The sequence below is a fragment of the Amblyraja radiata genome, chromosome 5 (genome assembly GCF_010909765.2).
Source record: "Amblyraja radiata isolate CabotCenter1 chromosome 5, sAmbRad1.1.pri, whole genome shotgun sequence".
Taxonomy (NCBI): domain Eukaryota; kingdom Metazoa; phylum Chordata; class Chondrichthyes; order Rajiformes; family Rajidae; genus Amblyraja; species Amblyraja radiata.
The window spans coordinates 59,379,685-59,396,672 of NC_045960.1; the positions used below are offsets into that span (position 1 = coordinate 59,379,685).

The following is a 16,988-nucleotide window of genomic DNA, read 5'->3' on the forward strand; positions in this document are numbered from 1 at the left end:
GCCACCGGGAGGTCAGCACTTCAGCGCAACACTTCACTGCGTACACTGTGTACCTTCAGCGCAACACTTGCCATTCATTTCTTTTGGGAGCTTTTCTTTTTGATTTTGGGAGGAGCCTACAATCGGGGCAAAACCATTTTTTTGGTGTTTCATAATTTTGGATATATCATTCATACTCCTCAGTTGCTAAGTTTGAGGCATACTGCGACAATTGAACGGATACAGGGAAGACGGGCCCGCCACACTGGAAGCCATGCTTACGTGCAGTTCACCACTTGTACTCCAGTTGACGTTGCGTGGCAACAGTGCGGGTCATGGTTCGTGACCTCGACTGCCATGCAACCCCTCTATAGCAAGTACTAGCTGGCTAACTCATGGAGCGGAGTTCACAGGTTGGGAAAATGAATATGTTAAATAACAGATACTAACTGGCAGCTTGGTTTAATGTATGAATGAATTGTACATCTTCAACAGCGTTTGGGACTTGCACTGGGTGCATGTGACAATAATGAAGCCGCTTTGCAGCAGCATCAGCAGCAACAACAACATCAGCAGCAGTAGCAGCAGTAGCAGCATCAGCAGCAACAGCAACACTCCGACCTGTGCGAGATAACCACTTATGATGTGTTTGCGCAGTAATCAACCTGAACCAGAACAACATCAGCATCAGCCCGGACCCGCTCCACGTTCCCGGGCGCCGCGCGTGCCCCTGTTGCTCGGCAACGTCAGTGGACGCAACAAAGCACCTGTCGCCCAATGAGAGCGGGTCCGGGGCGCCTCGTGCTGGGTTACCCGGGGCGGGGGAGCGGGCGCGCGTGAGCGAGCGAGCTCGGGGATGCTCCCGGGAGCGCGCGGCTCGTTGCAAGGAGCGGCGCCGCTACCCAGACCCAGCTTAAGGTGGCGAGGCGGGACCAGCCACAGCGGCTTAGCGAGGCGCATCTGCTATTTTCCCCGAGAAACTGCTGGCTCCGAGAAGATGAGTATTTGAAGCGAGGCGTTTTGCTTTACCACGCGTGTAATTACCCGGCAGCATCTTAATCAACTGGACCAATCGCCACTTCTCGATATTTCTGACTTGCAGGCGAATATGGGTTTGTAGCCTTTCTCACTCGATCAGGTCTTACTCTAGGTAAGGCCCTGATGATAATAACAATGCACAATGAAATATTTTGAATGCGTGTTTTCCCCCCAGCAAAACTAATGGGCTCGAGGACAGTTCTTTGAGACCTGGGTTCTATTCCAATGGGTGTTATTCCAATGTCAGAAATAATTCGATACATCATAAAGCCGCTGTATACGGATTTTTAATGAAGTGTCAGTTCAACACCGAAGGAGGCCATTTGATCTACCCTGCATGCCTCTGTGTATCTAATTACTTTGATTCCTATGTTCTTTCATTCCTGGCAAAATATTCCCCTTCCCTTGCGAAAGTCACTGCTAAATTTGTTTCCTTCAACTTTTCATTGGGTGCTCGAGTCAGTCAGTTATCATTTTTAATTCTCTGGCTATGGAAATTCGTCTTTACTGATGCTGTTTGATCTGCTGAGTGTTTCCAGTATATTCTGTATTTCTGAAGTTTCCATACGTGCATTTTGGATGTGCATTAAATTCAGCTGAAAGTTGTTTTAGTAAATGATAAAGGAGAGGTGCAGTGAGACCTATTGGTCCTTAAAACCTAGTCACTTTAAGTAAAAATGTAGGTACAGCAGGTGATAAAGGAGGAAAATGATGTATTTACTTTCCCGGTGGGAGAATTCAATGATGGGAACTAGAATGGATTAATGCAATTGATGCTTATTGACATCATATTTGTAATATTATGCTCTGCTTATCTGAGGGAGGATCTCTTTGCTGTGGAGGAGTGTAGTAAATGTTCACCAGGCAGGACTGGCATATGGAGGAAGATTGGGTCAATGGGCATGCATTCACTAGAGTTTAGAAGAGAGGGGCTTTCAACAGAATTACAACAGAACGGCATACCAGATGTAGAAAGGGCCTTTCTGATGATGGGAGAGTCTAGGAGCAGCGATCACAGCCTAGGAATAAATGGTTGGCCATATCGGACTGAGATAAAGAGGCATTTCTTCACCCAAAGAGTGGTGATCCTGTGGAATTGTCAACCATAGAAAGCAGTTGAAACCATATAATTAAATATATTGAAAAAGGGGACGGATATAGTTCTTGGAGCCAAAGGGATCAAGGGTCACAGGTAGAAATCTGGAACAGGGTACTGAATTTAGACAATCAGCCATGGTTGTATTGAATGTTAGAGCAGACACGAGGGGCTGACTTACCTAGTCCTCCTATTTTTTAGGTTTCTATGGATAACATTACAGGAGATGCCATCTGTCAATGAATTGATAAATCACTAAAACAAGTGTAAATGCTCATGTTGCTTGTAGATTCCTCTGACTTGACTTGACTTGACTTCTAATATATTGACATGGTTGTTTATTTTTACCAGTAACAGTAACCTGGCTTCGTCAGCTTTATTCATTGGTTGTGAAATATTTCTGGGATTTATGAAAAACTGTATCACAATGCATTGCATTTATATGCTTCATCATGTTTCAGGCAGAAGCAATTTCAACTTCCCTTGAAAATATGCATTGAGAGCAAATCTGGAAAAAAGTCGCTCCTATGTCAAAAATCATCTTTGTCGTCAATGATTTTTAATAATTTTCTCTGAAAATTTATCAAAAGTAGTAAACGTTAAGAAAAGCCTACTCAGATGCTTTGCTCCAGGTCTATGCAGTTATCAGAAAATTAAAATGTGGACTGTTTCAAATTTTCATTAAAAATGAACATTAGTAAGTTCACCAAAGTGCAACAAACTGACAGTTTCTTCAATGAACTGATCTATTTGCAAGGTACTTTCAGAGATGATTTGTCTCAGAAAATGTTTCGCCTGTAAATGTGTCATTTTAATTATATGTAATTTAATAGATACCTCAGGAATCTGATTATTAGTTCATCTGCACAAAGTTAGTTAATAACAATAGGAACACAGTATTTAAATTCTTGATGAGAAGTACCAAGAGAGACATGCTTCCCGAACGGTACTTAAGCATGACAATTGGATGGGGAGGGTATGAGGAGGGAAAATAAATCAGGAAGGGAAGGAATGACTTTTAAGATAATTACTGTTAGTTTGCACTGAGCTTTATGCCATTTTAATCAAAGCAGCTTGTTGCTATTTCTGTGTTGCAGCTGTTGTGCAAATAGCTGTCAAGGTATAACCATCCACGATGACACCTTACAGCTGGCAGGTTTGCTTCCTGCAGATAGTATGTACCTTCACTCTTACTGGAGCTGTATCTCTTCATCACGAACAACCAAAGGTGCTACTGGTGTCATTTGATGGTTTTCGTTGGGATTACATCCACAAAGTTCCAACACCAAACTTCCATTATGTCATGGAAAATGGTATTCATGTAAATCGGGTTACAAATATTTTCATCACAAAAACTCTTCCGAACCACTATTCTCTTATAACCGGCCTGTACGCTGAGAGCCACGGAATTGTAGCTAATGAAATGTATGATAAGGTTTTAAATAAATCTTTCTCTATGGAGGGAATGGAAATGTTTGATCCAGTTTGGTGGGAGAAGGCCTATCCACTTTGGATAACAAACCAGATGCAAGGCCATCAGAGTGGAACAGTAATGTGGCCTGGTACCGACGTTCAAATACATGGCATGTACCCAACTCACTACATGAAGTATAATATTACTGTTTCATTTGAAGATCGAGTGGATCAACTGATTGAATGGTTCAGAGGAATAGAACCTGTTAATTTTGGCCTCCTGTACTGGGAGGAGCCTGACCTTTCAGGTCATAATTTGGGGCCAGATAATCCTCTCATGGACAGGATCATTGCAGATGTTGATCTAAAGCTTGGTTATCTGATAGCAGAAATTCAGAAAGCGGGACTGTGGAACACAATCAACCTGATAGTCACAAGTGACCATGGGATGACTCAGTGTTCTAGAGAGCGAATTATTGAATTGGACCAATATGTAGATTGTGAGCTGTACACATGGATTGACTTCACACCAGTCTCCGCTATTTTGCCCAAGAAAGGTAAGATGAAGAAAATGAATTCTTTTTTGTTAAAAGCAAATTATATTTGAAAAATGTTTTTTGAAATGAAAAAATGTGTAAGTGTAAAGCTCCACTAATGTGAACAATTGCTTACATATATGGTGTAAAGCAAGGATCAGTATTCAGCCAGTCAGTGGTCTATATAAACTGTCAAACTACAAGTCTCTCATTAACTGGGAAAATATCAAATTATTAATTCTGTATTCTTAGAATTAAAAGTATGGGCTCATTCACATTGGGTAAAAGGAAGACAAGTTAGAATGTTGTGAAATTGAAGGTAAAGTGAACAGTGAAGAAGGTGGTCTCAGGTTGGAATAGAATATTGATTTCCACAGGAAAAGTGGGTGAAGGAATGGCAGATGGAGTTTAACTTTAACAAGTGCAAAGTGATGCATTTTGGGAAGTTTATCCAGAGTGGTGCAAACACAGTGAATGAGAGCCCCGGAGAATATTGTTGAACTGCGAGATTAGTACAAGTGTATGGTACCCTGAAAGTGCCAAGTGGAGGGCTTGCTGAGTTACGCTGAGAGGTAACATGATAGGGGTATATAAAATCTTGATAGGCATATATTTGGTAGATAACAAATCTATTTCCCACGGTAGAAGTGTCCAAAATTAAAGTAAGAAGGAGGAAGATTTGTTGGAGATCTAAAGGGGTAAATGTTTCACAGAGGGATATGGAATTAATGCAGGCAAACTGGATTAATATAGATAGACATGGTAGTTGCCATAGTAATGATGGCCTTTTATATGCTGTGCAATTCTGACTAGTAATTGTGGAAGAGCAATATGATTTGAGTTTCTGTACATGACAATAAAAGGAGTAAAAAGATAACGATGAACAAATATATGTTAGCTTTTATCTCAAGGGTGATGAAATAAGAAAGGTTTAGTTCACTTATACATAGCCATTGTTTGTTCTGGGATACTTTGTTGGACATTGAACATCAAGGAAGAAAAGATTCACAAGAATATTGATAAAGTTTAAAGGATTACATTATGAGAACAGGTTTACCAAGCTAGACTCTTACTCTGAATATGAAATGTGGAGGAATGTTCAAACTGATATGAGAATTCAATCATGAGAAACAATTTCCTCAAACAAGGAGGCCTAGTATTGAAGTTGAAATTTTGTAAAGAATTACTTGATTTTTATTAAACTAACTTTTTAACTTATTTTTCATCACAAAAAAGGTAATGTAAACATTTGTTCTTCTTTGCTGTTGCAGGTGGCACAGCATCTGCCAAGGGTTAACCCAAACTCTGCTCTTCCTACTATTTCTCTAACTGGAGCTCAAGTTTTCTCCTTGCATGGATAAGTTAGGAGATTGCTGTGATTGTGGTGTTGAAGGGAGCAGTGGGAGTGTAAGCATCAGGAGGGCAGTGGATATAATGGTCAAAATTACAACACACCAATTATTGATGATGTGTAATACAATCTTAATCTTGTTCCTTAAAAGGATGCCATTGGAACACAATGTGCCAACAAATTGAGTTTTTAAATTTAAAAGTGTATTTCTTTTGTATTATATTTGCATTAATCAATGACATATTATGGTGTTAAAAATTATTTATTTTACAACGTTTTTTTTCAAATGTTGTAATGCACATATACACCAAAGACGTCAATGTAATCTTCAAACATCTCTTGCATCTTCCACTGACCATGATTTCCTTGGATGATGCTTAATTTCCCTGCAGGTAAACATGGAGATGATTGTAAAGATCATCTCTTCTTTCCATAGACTTGTTTCATATCCTTCATTAGCCCTTCCTGGTTGACTGCTTGTACTTTCAGAATCTCATTCTAAGCTGAACAACATTTCTGATTCCACTTTTTCTACTTTCCTTTGAACAAAGTCTTTATATCTCTTGTCATTCACAGATTCACACTCCTTCCAGTTGCACTCTTCACAATAACATGAACATTCCACATCTGAATGCTCTTTATCTTGAATTTAAAAGCTTTCCACTTATCAGATATCTCTTTACTGCAAACAGCCTCCCCCAATCAACTTTTGCAAATTCCTGTCAAATAGGAGTTCAACTTTAGTACCAGACCTATTCTTTGCTGTAATTATTTTAACACTAGTAGATTTATGGTCCCAACGTCTTCATCCACTAGCACTTCAGTCATCTGCCTTGCTTTATTTCCCAAGAGTTTTGCTCCTTCTCTCGTAAGGCCATCAAGAGATTAATTAATTAAGGGGGAGATGGCAGCCCTACCGGCAGTCTGTTCGTCTTTTCATTCTTTTTGCTATTTTTTTTTAGTTTGTTCTAAGTTTGTTTTATTGTTCTTTGGTGTGTTTTATGTGGGGGGAGGGGAGTGGGGGAAACCTTTTTCATGTTCTTACCTTCCCGGAGATGTGATCAATTTTCGGATGACATTCTCCGGGTGCTGCGGCCTACAATCGCTGGAGTTGGAAGCCTCCTCGGACTGTCGTGAGCCCCACCCCAGGGCGCGGATTTAACATCGGAGCGGGTTGCTTGCCTGGGATCGCTCCCACCGCAGACTTTAACATCAAGGGCTCGCAGTCTCGGGTGAGGCCGAGTCGGGTGCTCCAACGCCGCAGAGAGCTCAACCAGCCCCGACGTGAGATACGATCGCCCGGCGCGGGGGAGCTGACATCCCCCCGATGCGGGAGTGTAGCGCCTCGACGCGGAGGGCCTGAACGCCGGCTACGGGAGTCAAGATCGTCCCGTCAACGGTGGCTCGAGGCCCATGACCGAGGAAGAGCTAGGGGAAGGACTTGAACTTTATTTTGCCTTCCACCACTGTGAGGAGTGTGTAGGAGTCACTATGGTGGATGTTCAATGTTAAAATGTGTTTTGATTGTTCCGTTTCCAAGATGGCTGCCGGAAGGGAGAGTGAATGCTGGCGCGATTAGCTGCCGCTGCTCTCTCTCTGAATTGGGTATTGTTGATGTCCTTACTATTTATTTTTTATTTTTTGTTGTTATATTTATTTTTTTTTTTTTGTGTTTTGTTTCATTCCGCTTACATTTTTTGTAATCTGCTTACTAAATTTTGTAAGGTGTCCTTGAGAGTCCTTGAAAGGCGCCCATAAGTATAATGTATTATTATTATTATTATTAATTGAGGAAAGATTTCCTGAACACGCTGAACAAATTCCACCCCACCCATGTCCTTAGCACCATGGTATTTGCAAAATTGATCTCGCCCCCCCCCACAAGCGTGCACACACACACACACACACACACACACACACACACACACACACACACACACACACACACACACACACACACACACACACACACCTATTAGTATTGCAGTTATCTGTGATCTCCCTACATATAATCATATCCTGTCTATGGACAGCTGTGATGTTCTCCTTAAAACCACAACTCCCCCCCCTCTCTTACTTCCATCTCTTTCCCTCCTGTAACCTTTGTATACCAGAACATTGAGCTGCCAGTCCTCACCCTCCCTCAGCCATGTTTCAGTAATGGCTATAATATCCCAGTCTCCTCTTCCCAGCCAATCACATGCAAATGGAACTAGCCCACAATGCCTACTTGGTCAGCATGGATAACGTGACCAGAGGATCTGTTTTCATGTTGTACTGTTTTATGATTGAATTTCTCGTGCATCAGAAATTTTAAATGTTCTAGCTAGTTTCTTTTTCTTTTGATTGCAGTTAGTTAGTTAATTAATTACAAGTAGTTCTAAACATTAATTCTGCACAAGAAGGTGATTATGGTTTTGTGTTGCTGCAGGCAAGCACAATGACGTGTATAATGCATTGGTGAATGCTCACCCCAACATGACAGTCTACAAGAAAGAAGATATTCCAGATCATTTTCATTACAAACACAGTGACAGAATTCAGCCAATTTTACTTGTGGCAGATGAAGGCTGGACCATCAACCAAAACAAAACATTTGGAAAATTTACATGTGAGTGTTCAAATAACACTGGTAATGTTAGATCTCTTTACAGACTTTAGAAGGAAAAAAAAATAGGTGCTGGGGTAGGCGATTCGGCCCTTCGTGCGTTTCAATATGATCATGGCTGATCATCTAAAACCAGTACCCCATTCCTGCTTTTTTACCCATATCCCTTGATTCCTTTAGCCTTAAGAGCTAAATCTAACTTTCTCTTGAAAACATCCAGTGAATTGGCCTCCACTGCCTTCTGTGGCAGAGAATTCCAGATTCACAACTCTCTGGGTAAATAAGTTTTTCCTCATCTCAGTCCTAAATTGCCTACCCCTTATTCTTACTGAATACGGGTAACAAAAAATGGAAGGGTACATTTTGCTGTGTGTCATTCTTTATGAAGCAACATTTTTGTGCTGCATTGTCATCTTTCAAATCATCTGCACACAATGTGACCAACATGGCACAAGGGTCTTGGGGAACATCCCCCATACCTATCTCAGCCCTCCCCAACCCCCCCCCCCCCCCCCCCCCCCCCCCCTCTGCACAGACCTTGTGATGCTGGAGCTATATGGAACCACCTTATTGGACTACATGATAAAGCTGGTCTCAGTAAAAATGACATAATAAAACCAGTTTATTGTTGAAAATGTATAATCTATACATGTTGGAAAAATAAAAATAAAAACAGAAAATGAAGGAAATGTGCTGATGAAGGGCGAACAACCTGATTCACTTCTACTTCCACAGAGGCTGCCTGGCCTGCTGAATATTGTTTCCAATATGTTTTGGTTTTTATTTTGGATTCATAGTTTTTCCTTTGAGGAGGGATACTTGTGTCAACCCTCGATCTAATGTATTTATATTTGATGCAAACTAACCAATCAACCCAGTTAGTGGTGTCAAGTAAATATGCATCATCTGATGGGACAAAATATGCTGTAATATCCACCCGCTAAGGGAAAATCAATTACAAGTTTTCCTTGAAGGCAGAAATAACAAACTCATCTTTAGGGAGTAATAGTTGATAATGCAATTATGTGCTCATGATTATTCCATAGCTAAATATGAATATGGTATTCAGTGCACTCATTTTAATGTCTAATAGGAGCTTAATAATATGGACCTGCATTGGATTGAAAGAAGATCAGCAGAATAAAAAATAAATATACGAGTAGAAAATGTTAAAGAATAATCTTGGAGTAAAAATCTGTTAAAAATTGATACAGATCATGACATTGGCTGTTTAAAAATATAGTTATGATTTTCAAATTGGTACAGGCCCACCACTGATTTTCTGGCAATTGATCGTCCGGCACTTCCTTTGATCTGGCCAAAATTACGAGAGCACACTTGAAATCCTCACCCCCTGAAAATATGGCATCTAGGCTGGGTGAGGCAACCGATCTCGACCTCATCGGGACTTCTGCAGCCCGTTGGCGGGTCAGATTTGTCCCCTGCGGCTGAGGCTTCGGTACTCTGACTTGGATTCATTTTCACAGCTGAATTCTGAGGCCGAATCTGTGGGCTGGTATCTTGGCCCCCGGTACTCTAAGCGGACCATTCAACTCCTCTCAGTGGCTCGTGTCGGGGGGCGGGAGCGGCAGGCACGTCCGCCCTACCACATTTTTGGCAGATTTGACAAATCTCGGGTCAGCGTGTTTCATCCCGGTAGTCCTGACGAGAAAGCGGTGCCTCGTCCTCGTGGGGAGCCGCCAATCCGAACATCTTGTGGGATTCTGGAGGGAATTTCATTTTATTTATATTTAGTATTTGTTTTATTTAAGTTTCTAGCAGTCCATAGTGCTTTAAGGACAAGGGAGGGGTATAATTAGTGGGTCAGAGGTGTATTATTGTATCATTATTACATGACCTTTGTTGGTTAATATGGCAAGGCTCTGGAACCAAAGGTGCCGGAAAATCAGTGGTGGAACCGTGTAATGTTTTTAAAAAATGGTGTTTGTGAAAAGTTTAGAAGTATGTGCAGGGACTTAATTGAAATTTACTAAATAGTGAAAGGCCTGGATGGAATAGATGTGGAGAGGATGTTGCCACTCGTGGGAGAGTCTAGAACCAGAGGGCATGGCCTCAGAATAAAAGGACGTACTTTTAGAAAGGAGGAATATCTTTAGTCAGTGGGTGGTGAATCTATGGAATTCATTGCCACAGACACCTGTGGAGGCCATGTCTTGGGTATTTTTAAGGTGGATGATTGACAGATACTTGATCGGTAAGGGTGTCATGGGGAGAAGCCAGGAGAATGGAGTTGAGAGGGAAAGATCATAAGTAATAGAAGTAGAATTAGGCCATTCGGCCCATCAAGTCTATGCCATTCAATCATGGCTGATCTATCTCTCCCTCCTAACCCCATTCTCCTGCCTTCTCCCCATAACATCTGACACCCGTACTAATCAAGAATCTATCTCTGCCTTAAATATATCCACTGACTTTGCCTCCACAGCCTTCTGTGCCAAATAATTCCACAGATTCACCACCATGTGACTAAAGAGATTCCTCCTCATCTCCTTCCTATGACCTCTAGTCCTAGACTCTCCCACTAGTGGAAACATCCTCTACACATCCACTCTATCCAAGGCTTTCACTGTTTTGTATGTTTCAATGAGGCCTCAAGTTTCTTCTAAACTACAGTGAATATAGCCCCAGTGCCATCAAATGCTCATCATATGTTAACCTACTCTTTCCTGGAATCATTCTTGTAACTCTCCTCTGGACCCTCTCCAGAGCCAGCACATCCTTCCTCAGATATGGTGCCCAACATTGATCACAATATTCCAAATGCGGCCTTACCAGCACCTGATAGAGCCTCAGCATTACATCCCTGTTTTTGCATATAAGACCATGCTAGTATTTGCCCTTTGATACCATGGGCTCTCATCTTCCTTTGCAGCCTCATGTGTGGCACCTTATTAAAGTCTTTCTGAAAATCTAGGTATACAACATCTACTCATTCTCCTTTGTCCTGCTGTTTACTTCATCAAAGAATTCCAGCAAATTTGTCAGGCAAGACCTCCGACCTATTTTATCGTGAACTTCTAAGTACTCTGTAAACCTCATCCTTTATAATGGACTCTAAAATCTTACTAACCACCGATAGATCAACCCTGATTGAATGGCAGAGTAAACTCGATAGGCCAAATGGCCTACTTGTGCTCCTATGACATGCACTTATGAACATATGAAAATACATTTATATCTATTTTATTTCAGTGGACGCTCCTGCTTTTATATAGCTTAAAGTGTCAAATGAAGTTGATTATTTGCCGTTAAAGTTGATTTTCTGTGTTTTCTTTTTCTCTAGTGGGTGATCATGGATATGATAACAGGATAAAGAGCATGCAACCAATATTGATTGCCCATGGCCCTGCTTTCAAGAAGAATTTCAGCATGGAATCCATAAGCAGTGTTGACCTCTATCCGTTACTCTGTCACCTCTTGGGAATTGACCCACTGCCAAATAATGGCACCTTTAAAAATATTCAGAAATTATTAGTTTCTGTAAGAGTGATCACAGCTGGAATTTCAATAATGGACATTGAGTCCCAAAATGGATTAAACATGTATGCATGGCCAGGTATTCTTCTTGGAAGTATTTTAGTTGTTGGATTTTTAATCGTATTTGTCCAGAAAATGACAAAAAGCCAGATGTCGGGATTGAATGTTTACCAAGGTGAGATGGCTCAACCCTTACTGCTGAGTTAAATCCAGGACTGTTATCTGTATCTTAATATTTGAATGTGCTATCTGTTATTTGGCTTTTATTTTCTCAAAATTCAATTAATCCAGTTATGTGATCCTAACTTTACAAGTCAATGATGATTTCTGTTGGTGAATTCCAGATGTTTTCACAAAGAAGCTTTGGATAGACACTGCACTGCAGCAATGAGTACTTTTAACATATAAGTGATGTGCACAAGTGATGTAACATTTCAGAATAAATAACTATAATATTGTTACAGGATTCTGGTGAGGATATGTCAAGAAATAATTGTTAAAAATATTATGTTCTAAATATAATTATGAATGCAAATCCATACTATAATCTTGTGGGGAATTGCAACCCAAAACAACATGTCATACGTAAAATGCTTATAGATCTTGCAATGTTACGAAGAAAAATATCTCTCTAGTTTCAAGCTACATCATCTTATTAAATAATCTACCTAAACAGTCTTTTAGTATTTGTTTAAATTGCCATGCATTGAGTAGTGCAAGGATGACTGAGAAGGGAGAGTAAATGACTAATCCTAGTTTTTTATTAACTACCAGTCAATGCAGAACAAGTTTTGAAGCAAATATAATGCTAATCTAATGAATGTTCACAAACCATACAGACCACAAACTTGGTACCATCTGTTGGGTATAATGATTTGTGCGCTGCACTGACATGGCCTTCATTTTTCACAATGGTACCTTTTCTCTCTTGTTTCCTGAAAGCCAATGATTCTTTATCATAAAATTAGATGGGTCGATGAGATAAGAAACAACACTTCTCACAAGATTTTATTGCATTATGCGATCAGTAATGAGTTGGAAAGAACTGCTGATGCTGGTTTAAATCGAAGGTAGACACAAAATGCTGGAGTAACTCAGCGGGACAGGCAGCATCTCTGGAGAGAAGGAATGGGTGACGTTTTGCGTCGAGACCCTTCTTCAGTAATGAGTTTATCTATTGCAGCATTAATCAGCATTTCAAGGCTACCACCCGTTATGTTTGCCATACTGCTTTATCTCATTTATAGTTATTTTAAAACCCTGTTCTGTAGGATTCTGTTTTTTTTTTAAATGATTATTTACTGCCTATTATTTGTTGGTTCTCTGGCTGTGGCCCTAAAAAAACTCTTGGGTTGTTTTCCTTTGTTCCTGGTATTTTCTGTAAGTGATGATGGACGTATGGTGTTTCTCACAGCTCCTTTTTGTAGTGATATGTACCACATGTACTCTTGCTGTGCAAACTTCAACATTTAAAATTCTGCTGGTATGTCTACTTCCATACCAACAGGTTTATCAGCAAAGTTGTAACACGTGGCGTATAAAGAACATGGTCCATATGGTTAGAAAGTTGGCTAAGTAACAGGCATCAGAGGAACAGGGTGAATTGTTTTTTAGATTGGCGGAAGATGTCAATCTCGGGGTTTGCTGAATCTTTTTGGCCAGTGGTAATACTCACTCCTTGTTTAGTGGCATTTCCCTTGTACAAGAATTTGTGCAAGAATTGTTTTTTTCATTTCTATTGATGACCAGGATTGGAGTGTGCCAGCAACATATGACACAATTTGGCAGCATTGTGAACTATGAAAACAATAGTGATCGATTGCTACACATTATCAGTAGATAGTGAAATGAGCAGATACTTGGCAGATGAACATTAACGCCGAGAAAGATGAGATCAGTGCTTTGTTTTGTTATGGTGGCTCATCGGCACCAGATTAATACCTGGATTGATGTACAGCAGCCAATAGCATCGTGTAAACTGTTAGAAGCGAGTTGTCCACAAAAAAAGCACTGGATGAGATGATGTATTTTTAGGATACTGTTCCAAGACGAGTGTAGAAACAGAGAGACCTGTGGGCAGTTGTGTACAAAGTATTGAAAGTGGCAAACATAAGAGAGTGCAGATGCTGGAATCTTAAGTAAAACGCAAAGTGCTGGAGGAATGCAGCAGGTCAGGTGGCATCTGTGGAGGGAAATGGGTTATGATTGATCAGTCTAAAGGGTCCCGACTTGAAATGTCATCTGTCCTTTACCTCCACAGATAATTGATTGGCCCATTCAACCTTGCAGGGCGGTTTAACAAAGTGGTTATGCACAATTCGGAGCTTTATCCAGTCATAGTGTATGAAAGTAGGGAAGTTGTGTTGAACCTGCTCTATCTTGAGTCTTGTGTTTAACTCATCTCATTGTTGTGGTCATCTCATTAAGGAAAGGATGTGAAGATATTGGAAATAATCTAGAAAGGATTTGCAAGCATGATTCATGGGATGAGTTATTAGAATTGCAAGGATAAATTAGCGAGGCTGGGAGCATTTGAGAAGAGAAAGATGAGGGGAAAATTAAAAACTAATATGAGGGGTCTGGACAGAATGGGCAATGGGAGGATGTTTCAATTAGTGGAGGAATCAAGGATTCAAGATCACAGGCATAAAATAAAGGGGAAGGGAACTGAATGGCATGGAAAAAAATATTTGCACAATATCTTTAGAATCTGGAATGCACTGGCTGCAAATATAGTGGAGGCAGTTTCCACTGAGGCCTTGAGGAGAAAACTGTACAAGACCACTGAGAAAGAGCTTGTCATTGGAACTAGTTTTGCTCTGTAGAAAGCCAGCATGGAAATAGCATAAAGACTGCAACTATTCTATGATTCTATAAATGCCTTTATTCATAATTCGTTGTCCTAGCCACAGTACTTTGATTTTAAATGTCCTGGGCTGTAATTCTTATGACCTTTCTCACCTTCTGTGGTCCTATATTTTCTCACTAGCGAACATTTCTGGATGCAACTTCCACCACCTTTCTTCCTTGTTATTAAGGGTCAATGATGTTAAGTATACCCACCTTTTGATTCTGCAATACATCTCAGGAGTTTGATGTCAATAGTGGCAGGTAGATGCAAATTGTTGTAATTTATATAATTGGTTAAAGTAACCATTACTGAGTGCAATATTCCATGAGTATGAGCTTGATTTATTATAGTTATGTTTCATCAGATTAGGGTGTTTGAGCTTTGGAACTGCAGGGAATAGAGGGATATGGATATGGATCATTTACAGGCAGACGAGATCAGTTTAACGGCATCATGTTCTGCTAAAAGCATTGAGGGCCAAAGGACCCGTTCCTGTGCTGCACTGTTCTACGTTCTTCTTGAATATTGCAAGAGAGTCACTAATATTCAAGCAATTCTGCAATAATGTAGAACTACATGGTGATAGAACAACATTACAGAATCCATAGATAATTTATGTCTGATGCTGACTTCTACAGTTCATGATAATTTTGAATCTCCAAAATAGAAACATCAGGTTTATTTCACTGTTTATGCAATTTATGGAATATTTTCACCCTTCAATTAAGAATGAGCATCCTGTAAAATGTCTGTTTTTAAATTTTGTTTTTGCAACTCAAAGGGGATTTAAGGGGCTGTCCCACTTGGGCGACCTAATCCGCGAGTTCTGGCGAGTTTGCCCTCGACTCATACTCGCAGCATGGTCGACACAAGGTCGTAGGAGGTCTTTATAACTCTCCTTCATGCTCGAGAGTAGTCCCCGTAGTCGAGTCGAGGGCTCAGCTAGGTCGCAGCGTATTTCAATATGTTGAAAAATGCCCGCGAGTAAAAAAGGTCACCATGGGAAAAAATCGACACTATTTTTACTCGTAGGTTTAGTCGTAGTAGATCGTAGTAGGTCGGCATGTTAGTCGAAGGTAGTCGTAGATAGTCTTCATCATAGTCGAAGGAGGTCGTCTTCACTCTCCACTATTCGGTGTCCAATTTTCCCGAAGTTAGTTGTAGCTAGTCTTCAACATAATCGAAGAAGGTCTTCTACGTAGTCGAAGGAAGTCTTCAACATGACATTTTTTCAAACTCTCCTAAACTCTTCTAAACTCACCAATTAGGTCACCCAAGTGGGGCAGCCCCTTTAAACACCGAATCAATATCTCAAATGGCATACGAATAACCACCGGCAATTGGAGACTTGATGCAGACCACGGGGATGAAAGCATGTAATGTTCTCTGAGTTATTACTCTTGTGTGTGGGTCTCATCATTCAACATGGTCAGAAAGTATGGACAGCTTACTCACCTAGTTTGGTTCCAGCTTGTTTTCGGGTTTTTTTTAGTTCAGTTTGCTATTTCACTATGGCTGGCGCACTTTGTAACCCTGAACCGCTTGTGTTTGATGGTGACCCCGCTGAGTGTTCGCGTATCTTTGAAGAGGACTTCACCGTATATATCGTGCAGCGCATCATGCTGCGGCACCAGACATTCATGCCTCCATTCTCCTCAATTTGGCAGGAACAGAAGCCACTCGACGTGCACGCCGATTGCACTACCCCCCAGCTCGGGTAAATGCTCCAGGTGTTCAGATAGTCCCAGCAGAATCTATAGACGACCCCGTCTGCCTACTGAACACGTTCTGACAGCTGTGTGAGCTACGCACCAATCTCATAATGGAGCGCCACAGATGTTTCTCGCGCAGCCAAAGGCAAGGTGAGCCTGTCGAAGCCTATATCAGTTCCTTAAAGCACATTGCCAGCTGATGCGAGTTTGAAAACCTTTATGATAGTCTTATTCGTGACAGACTGGTATATGGCATTCGCAATGACAAGGTGCGTGATGAACTTGTATGTGATGCAGACCTCAATCTGGAAACGGCTGAGAATCGCTGTCGTGTTGCAGAGATGACAGATTCTCACACTAAATCTCTGGGACTGGGTCCCCACTCTGCCTAGGATGTAAATGTTGCCGGCACGTTTTACCAGGCCCGGAACCCGCCTTCCCAAGTGCCCGGATGATCAAATGTCGGATTTATTAATAATTGTGTGAACTGTGGAGGTTCATATGCAAGCATTCGTGAACAATGCCCGGCTTATGGAAATGTTTGCCATTACTGTAAACGCAGAAACCACTTCATCCGCTGCTGTCGCTCACGTGGGAACAGAACAGAGTCAAAACAGAACGTTTACAGCCAGAACCTTCCCACGTAACTACCACATCGACCTCTCTGACTAACGAGGAGATGCTGCCTGCTGTCGAAGGACTGAATGTAAACATACATTTCTTATCGGACTTGTCTTGTAAACACCGAGATCCCATGGTCACTCCTCATTAACAGAACGAGTGTTATTGCTAAGCTCAACACTGGAGCTCGTTGCAGCGTTCTATCCGTATCTGAGCTCCACAGGATTCGGAAAGCCGAGGTCATCAATCAGACTGTTGCCATGTTACTTCCCTTCGGAGGGGGTA

The 16,988-nt window shown here is 41.1% G+C and overlaps 1 protein-coding gene across 2 annotated transcripts; it reads left to right on the forward strand.

Moving 5' to 3' along the window:
* Positions 1 to 769: 769 nt before the first annotated feature.
* On the forward strand, positions 770 to 13,663 carry enpp5 (ectonucleotide pyrophosphatase/phosphodiesterase family member 5). 2 transcript variants are annotated; one of them, XM_033021327.1, is made up of 4 exons: positions 770 to 1,129; positions 3,211 to 4,083; positions 7,845 to 8,024; positions 11,326 to 13,663. In XM_033021327.1, the coding sequence occupies exons 2-4, from the start codon at positions 3,249 to 3,251 to the stop codon at positions 11,724 to 11,726; spliced, it is 1,416 nt and encodes a 471-aa protein (XP_032877218.1). In that variant the 5' UTR covers positions 770 to 1,129; positions 3,211 to 3,248; the 3' UTR covers positions 11,727 to 13,663. The 2 variants fall into 2 exon arrangements, with proteins under 2 accessions (XP_032877218.1, XP_032877219.1); XM_033021328.1 differs by having other exon boundaries at positions 770 to 1,091.
* Positions 13,664 to 16,988: the final 3,325 nt, after the last annotated feature.

What these genes read in the sequence shown, in the direction of transcription:
- enpp5 (XM_033021327.1), top strand. Translation starts at nt 3,249, where the DNA reads ATGACACCTTACAGCTGGCAGGTTTGCTTCCTGCAGATAGTATGTACC. An exon ending in CGCTATTTTGCCCAAGAAAG is followed by an intron (nt 4,084 to 7,844) that starts GTAAGATGAAGA and finishes GTGTTGCTGCAG; the next exon opens with GCAAGCACAATGACGTGTAT. An exon ending in AACATTTGGAAAATTTACAT is followed by an intron (nt 8,025 to 11,325) that starts GTGAGTGTTCAA and finishes CTTTTTCTCTAG; the next exon opens with TGGGTGATCATGGATATGAT.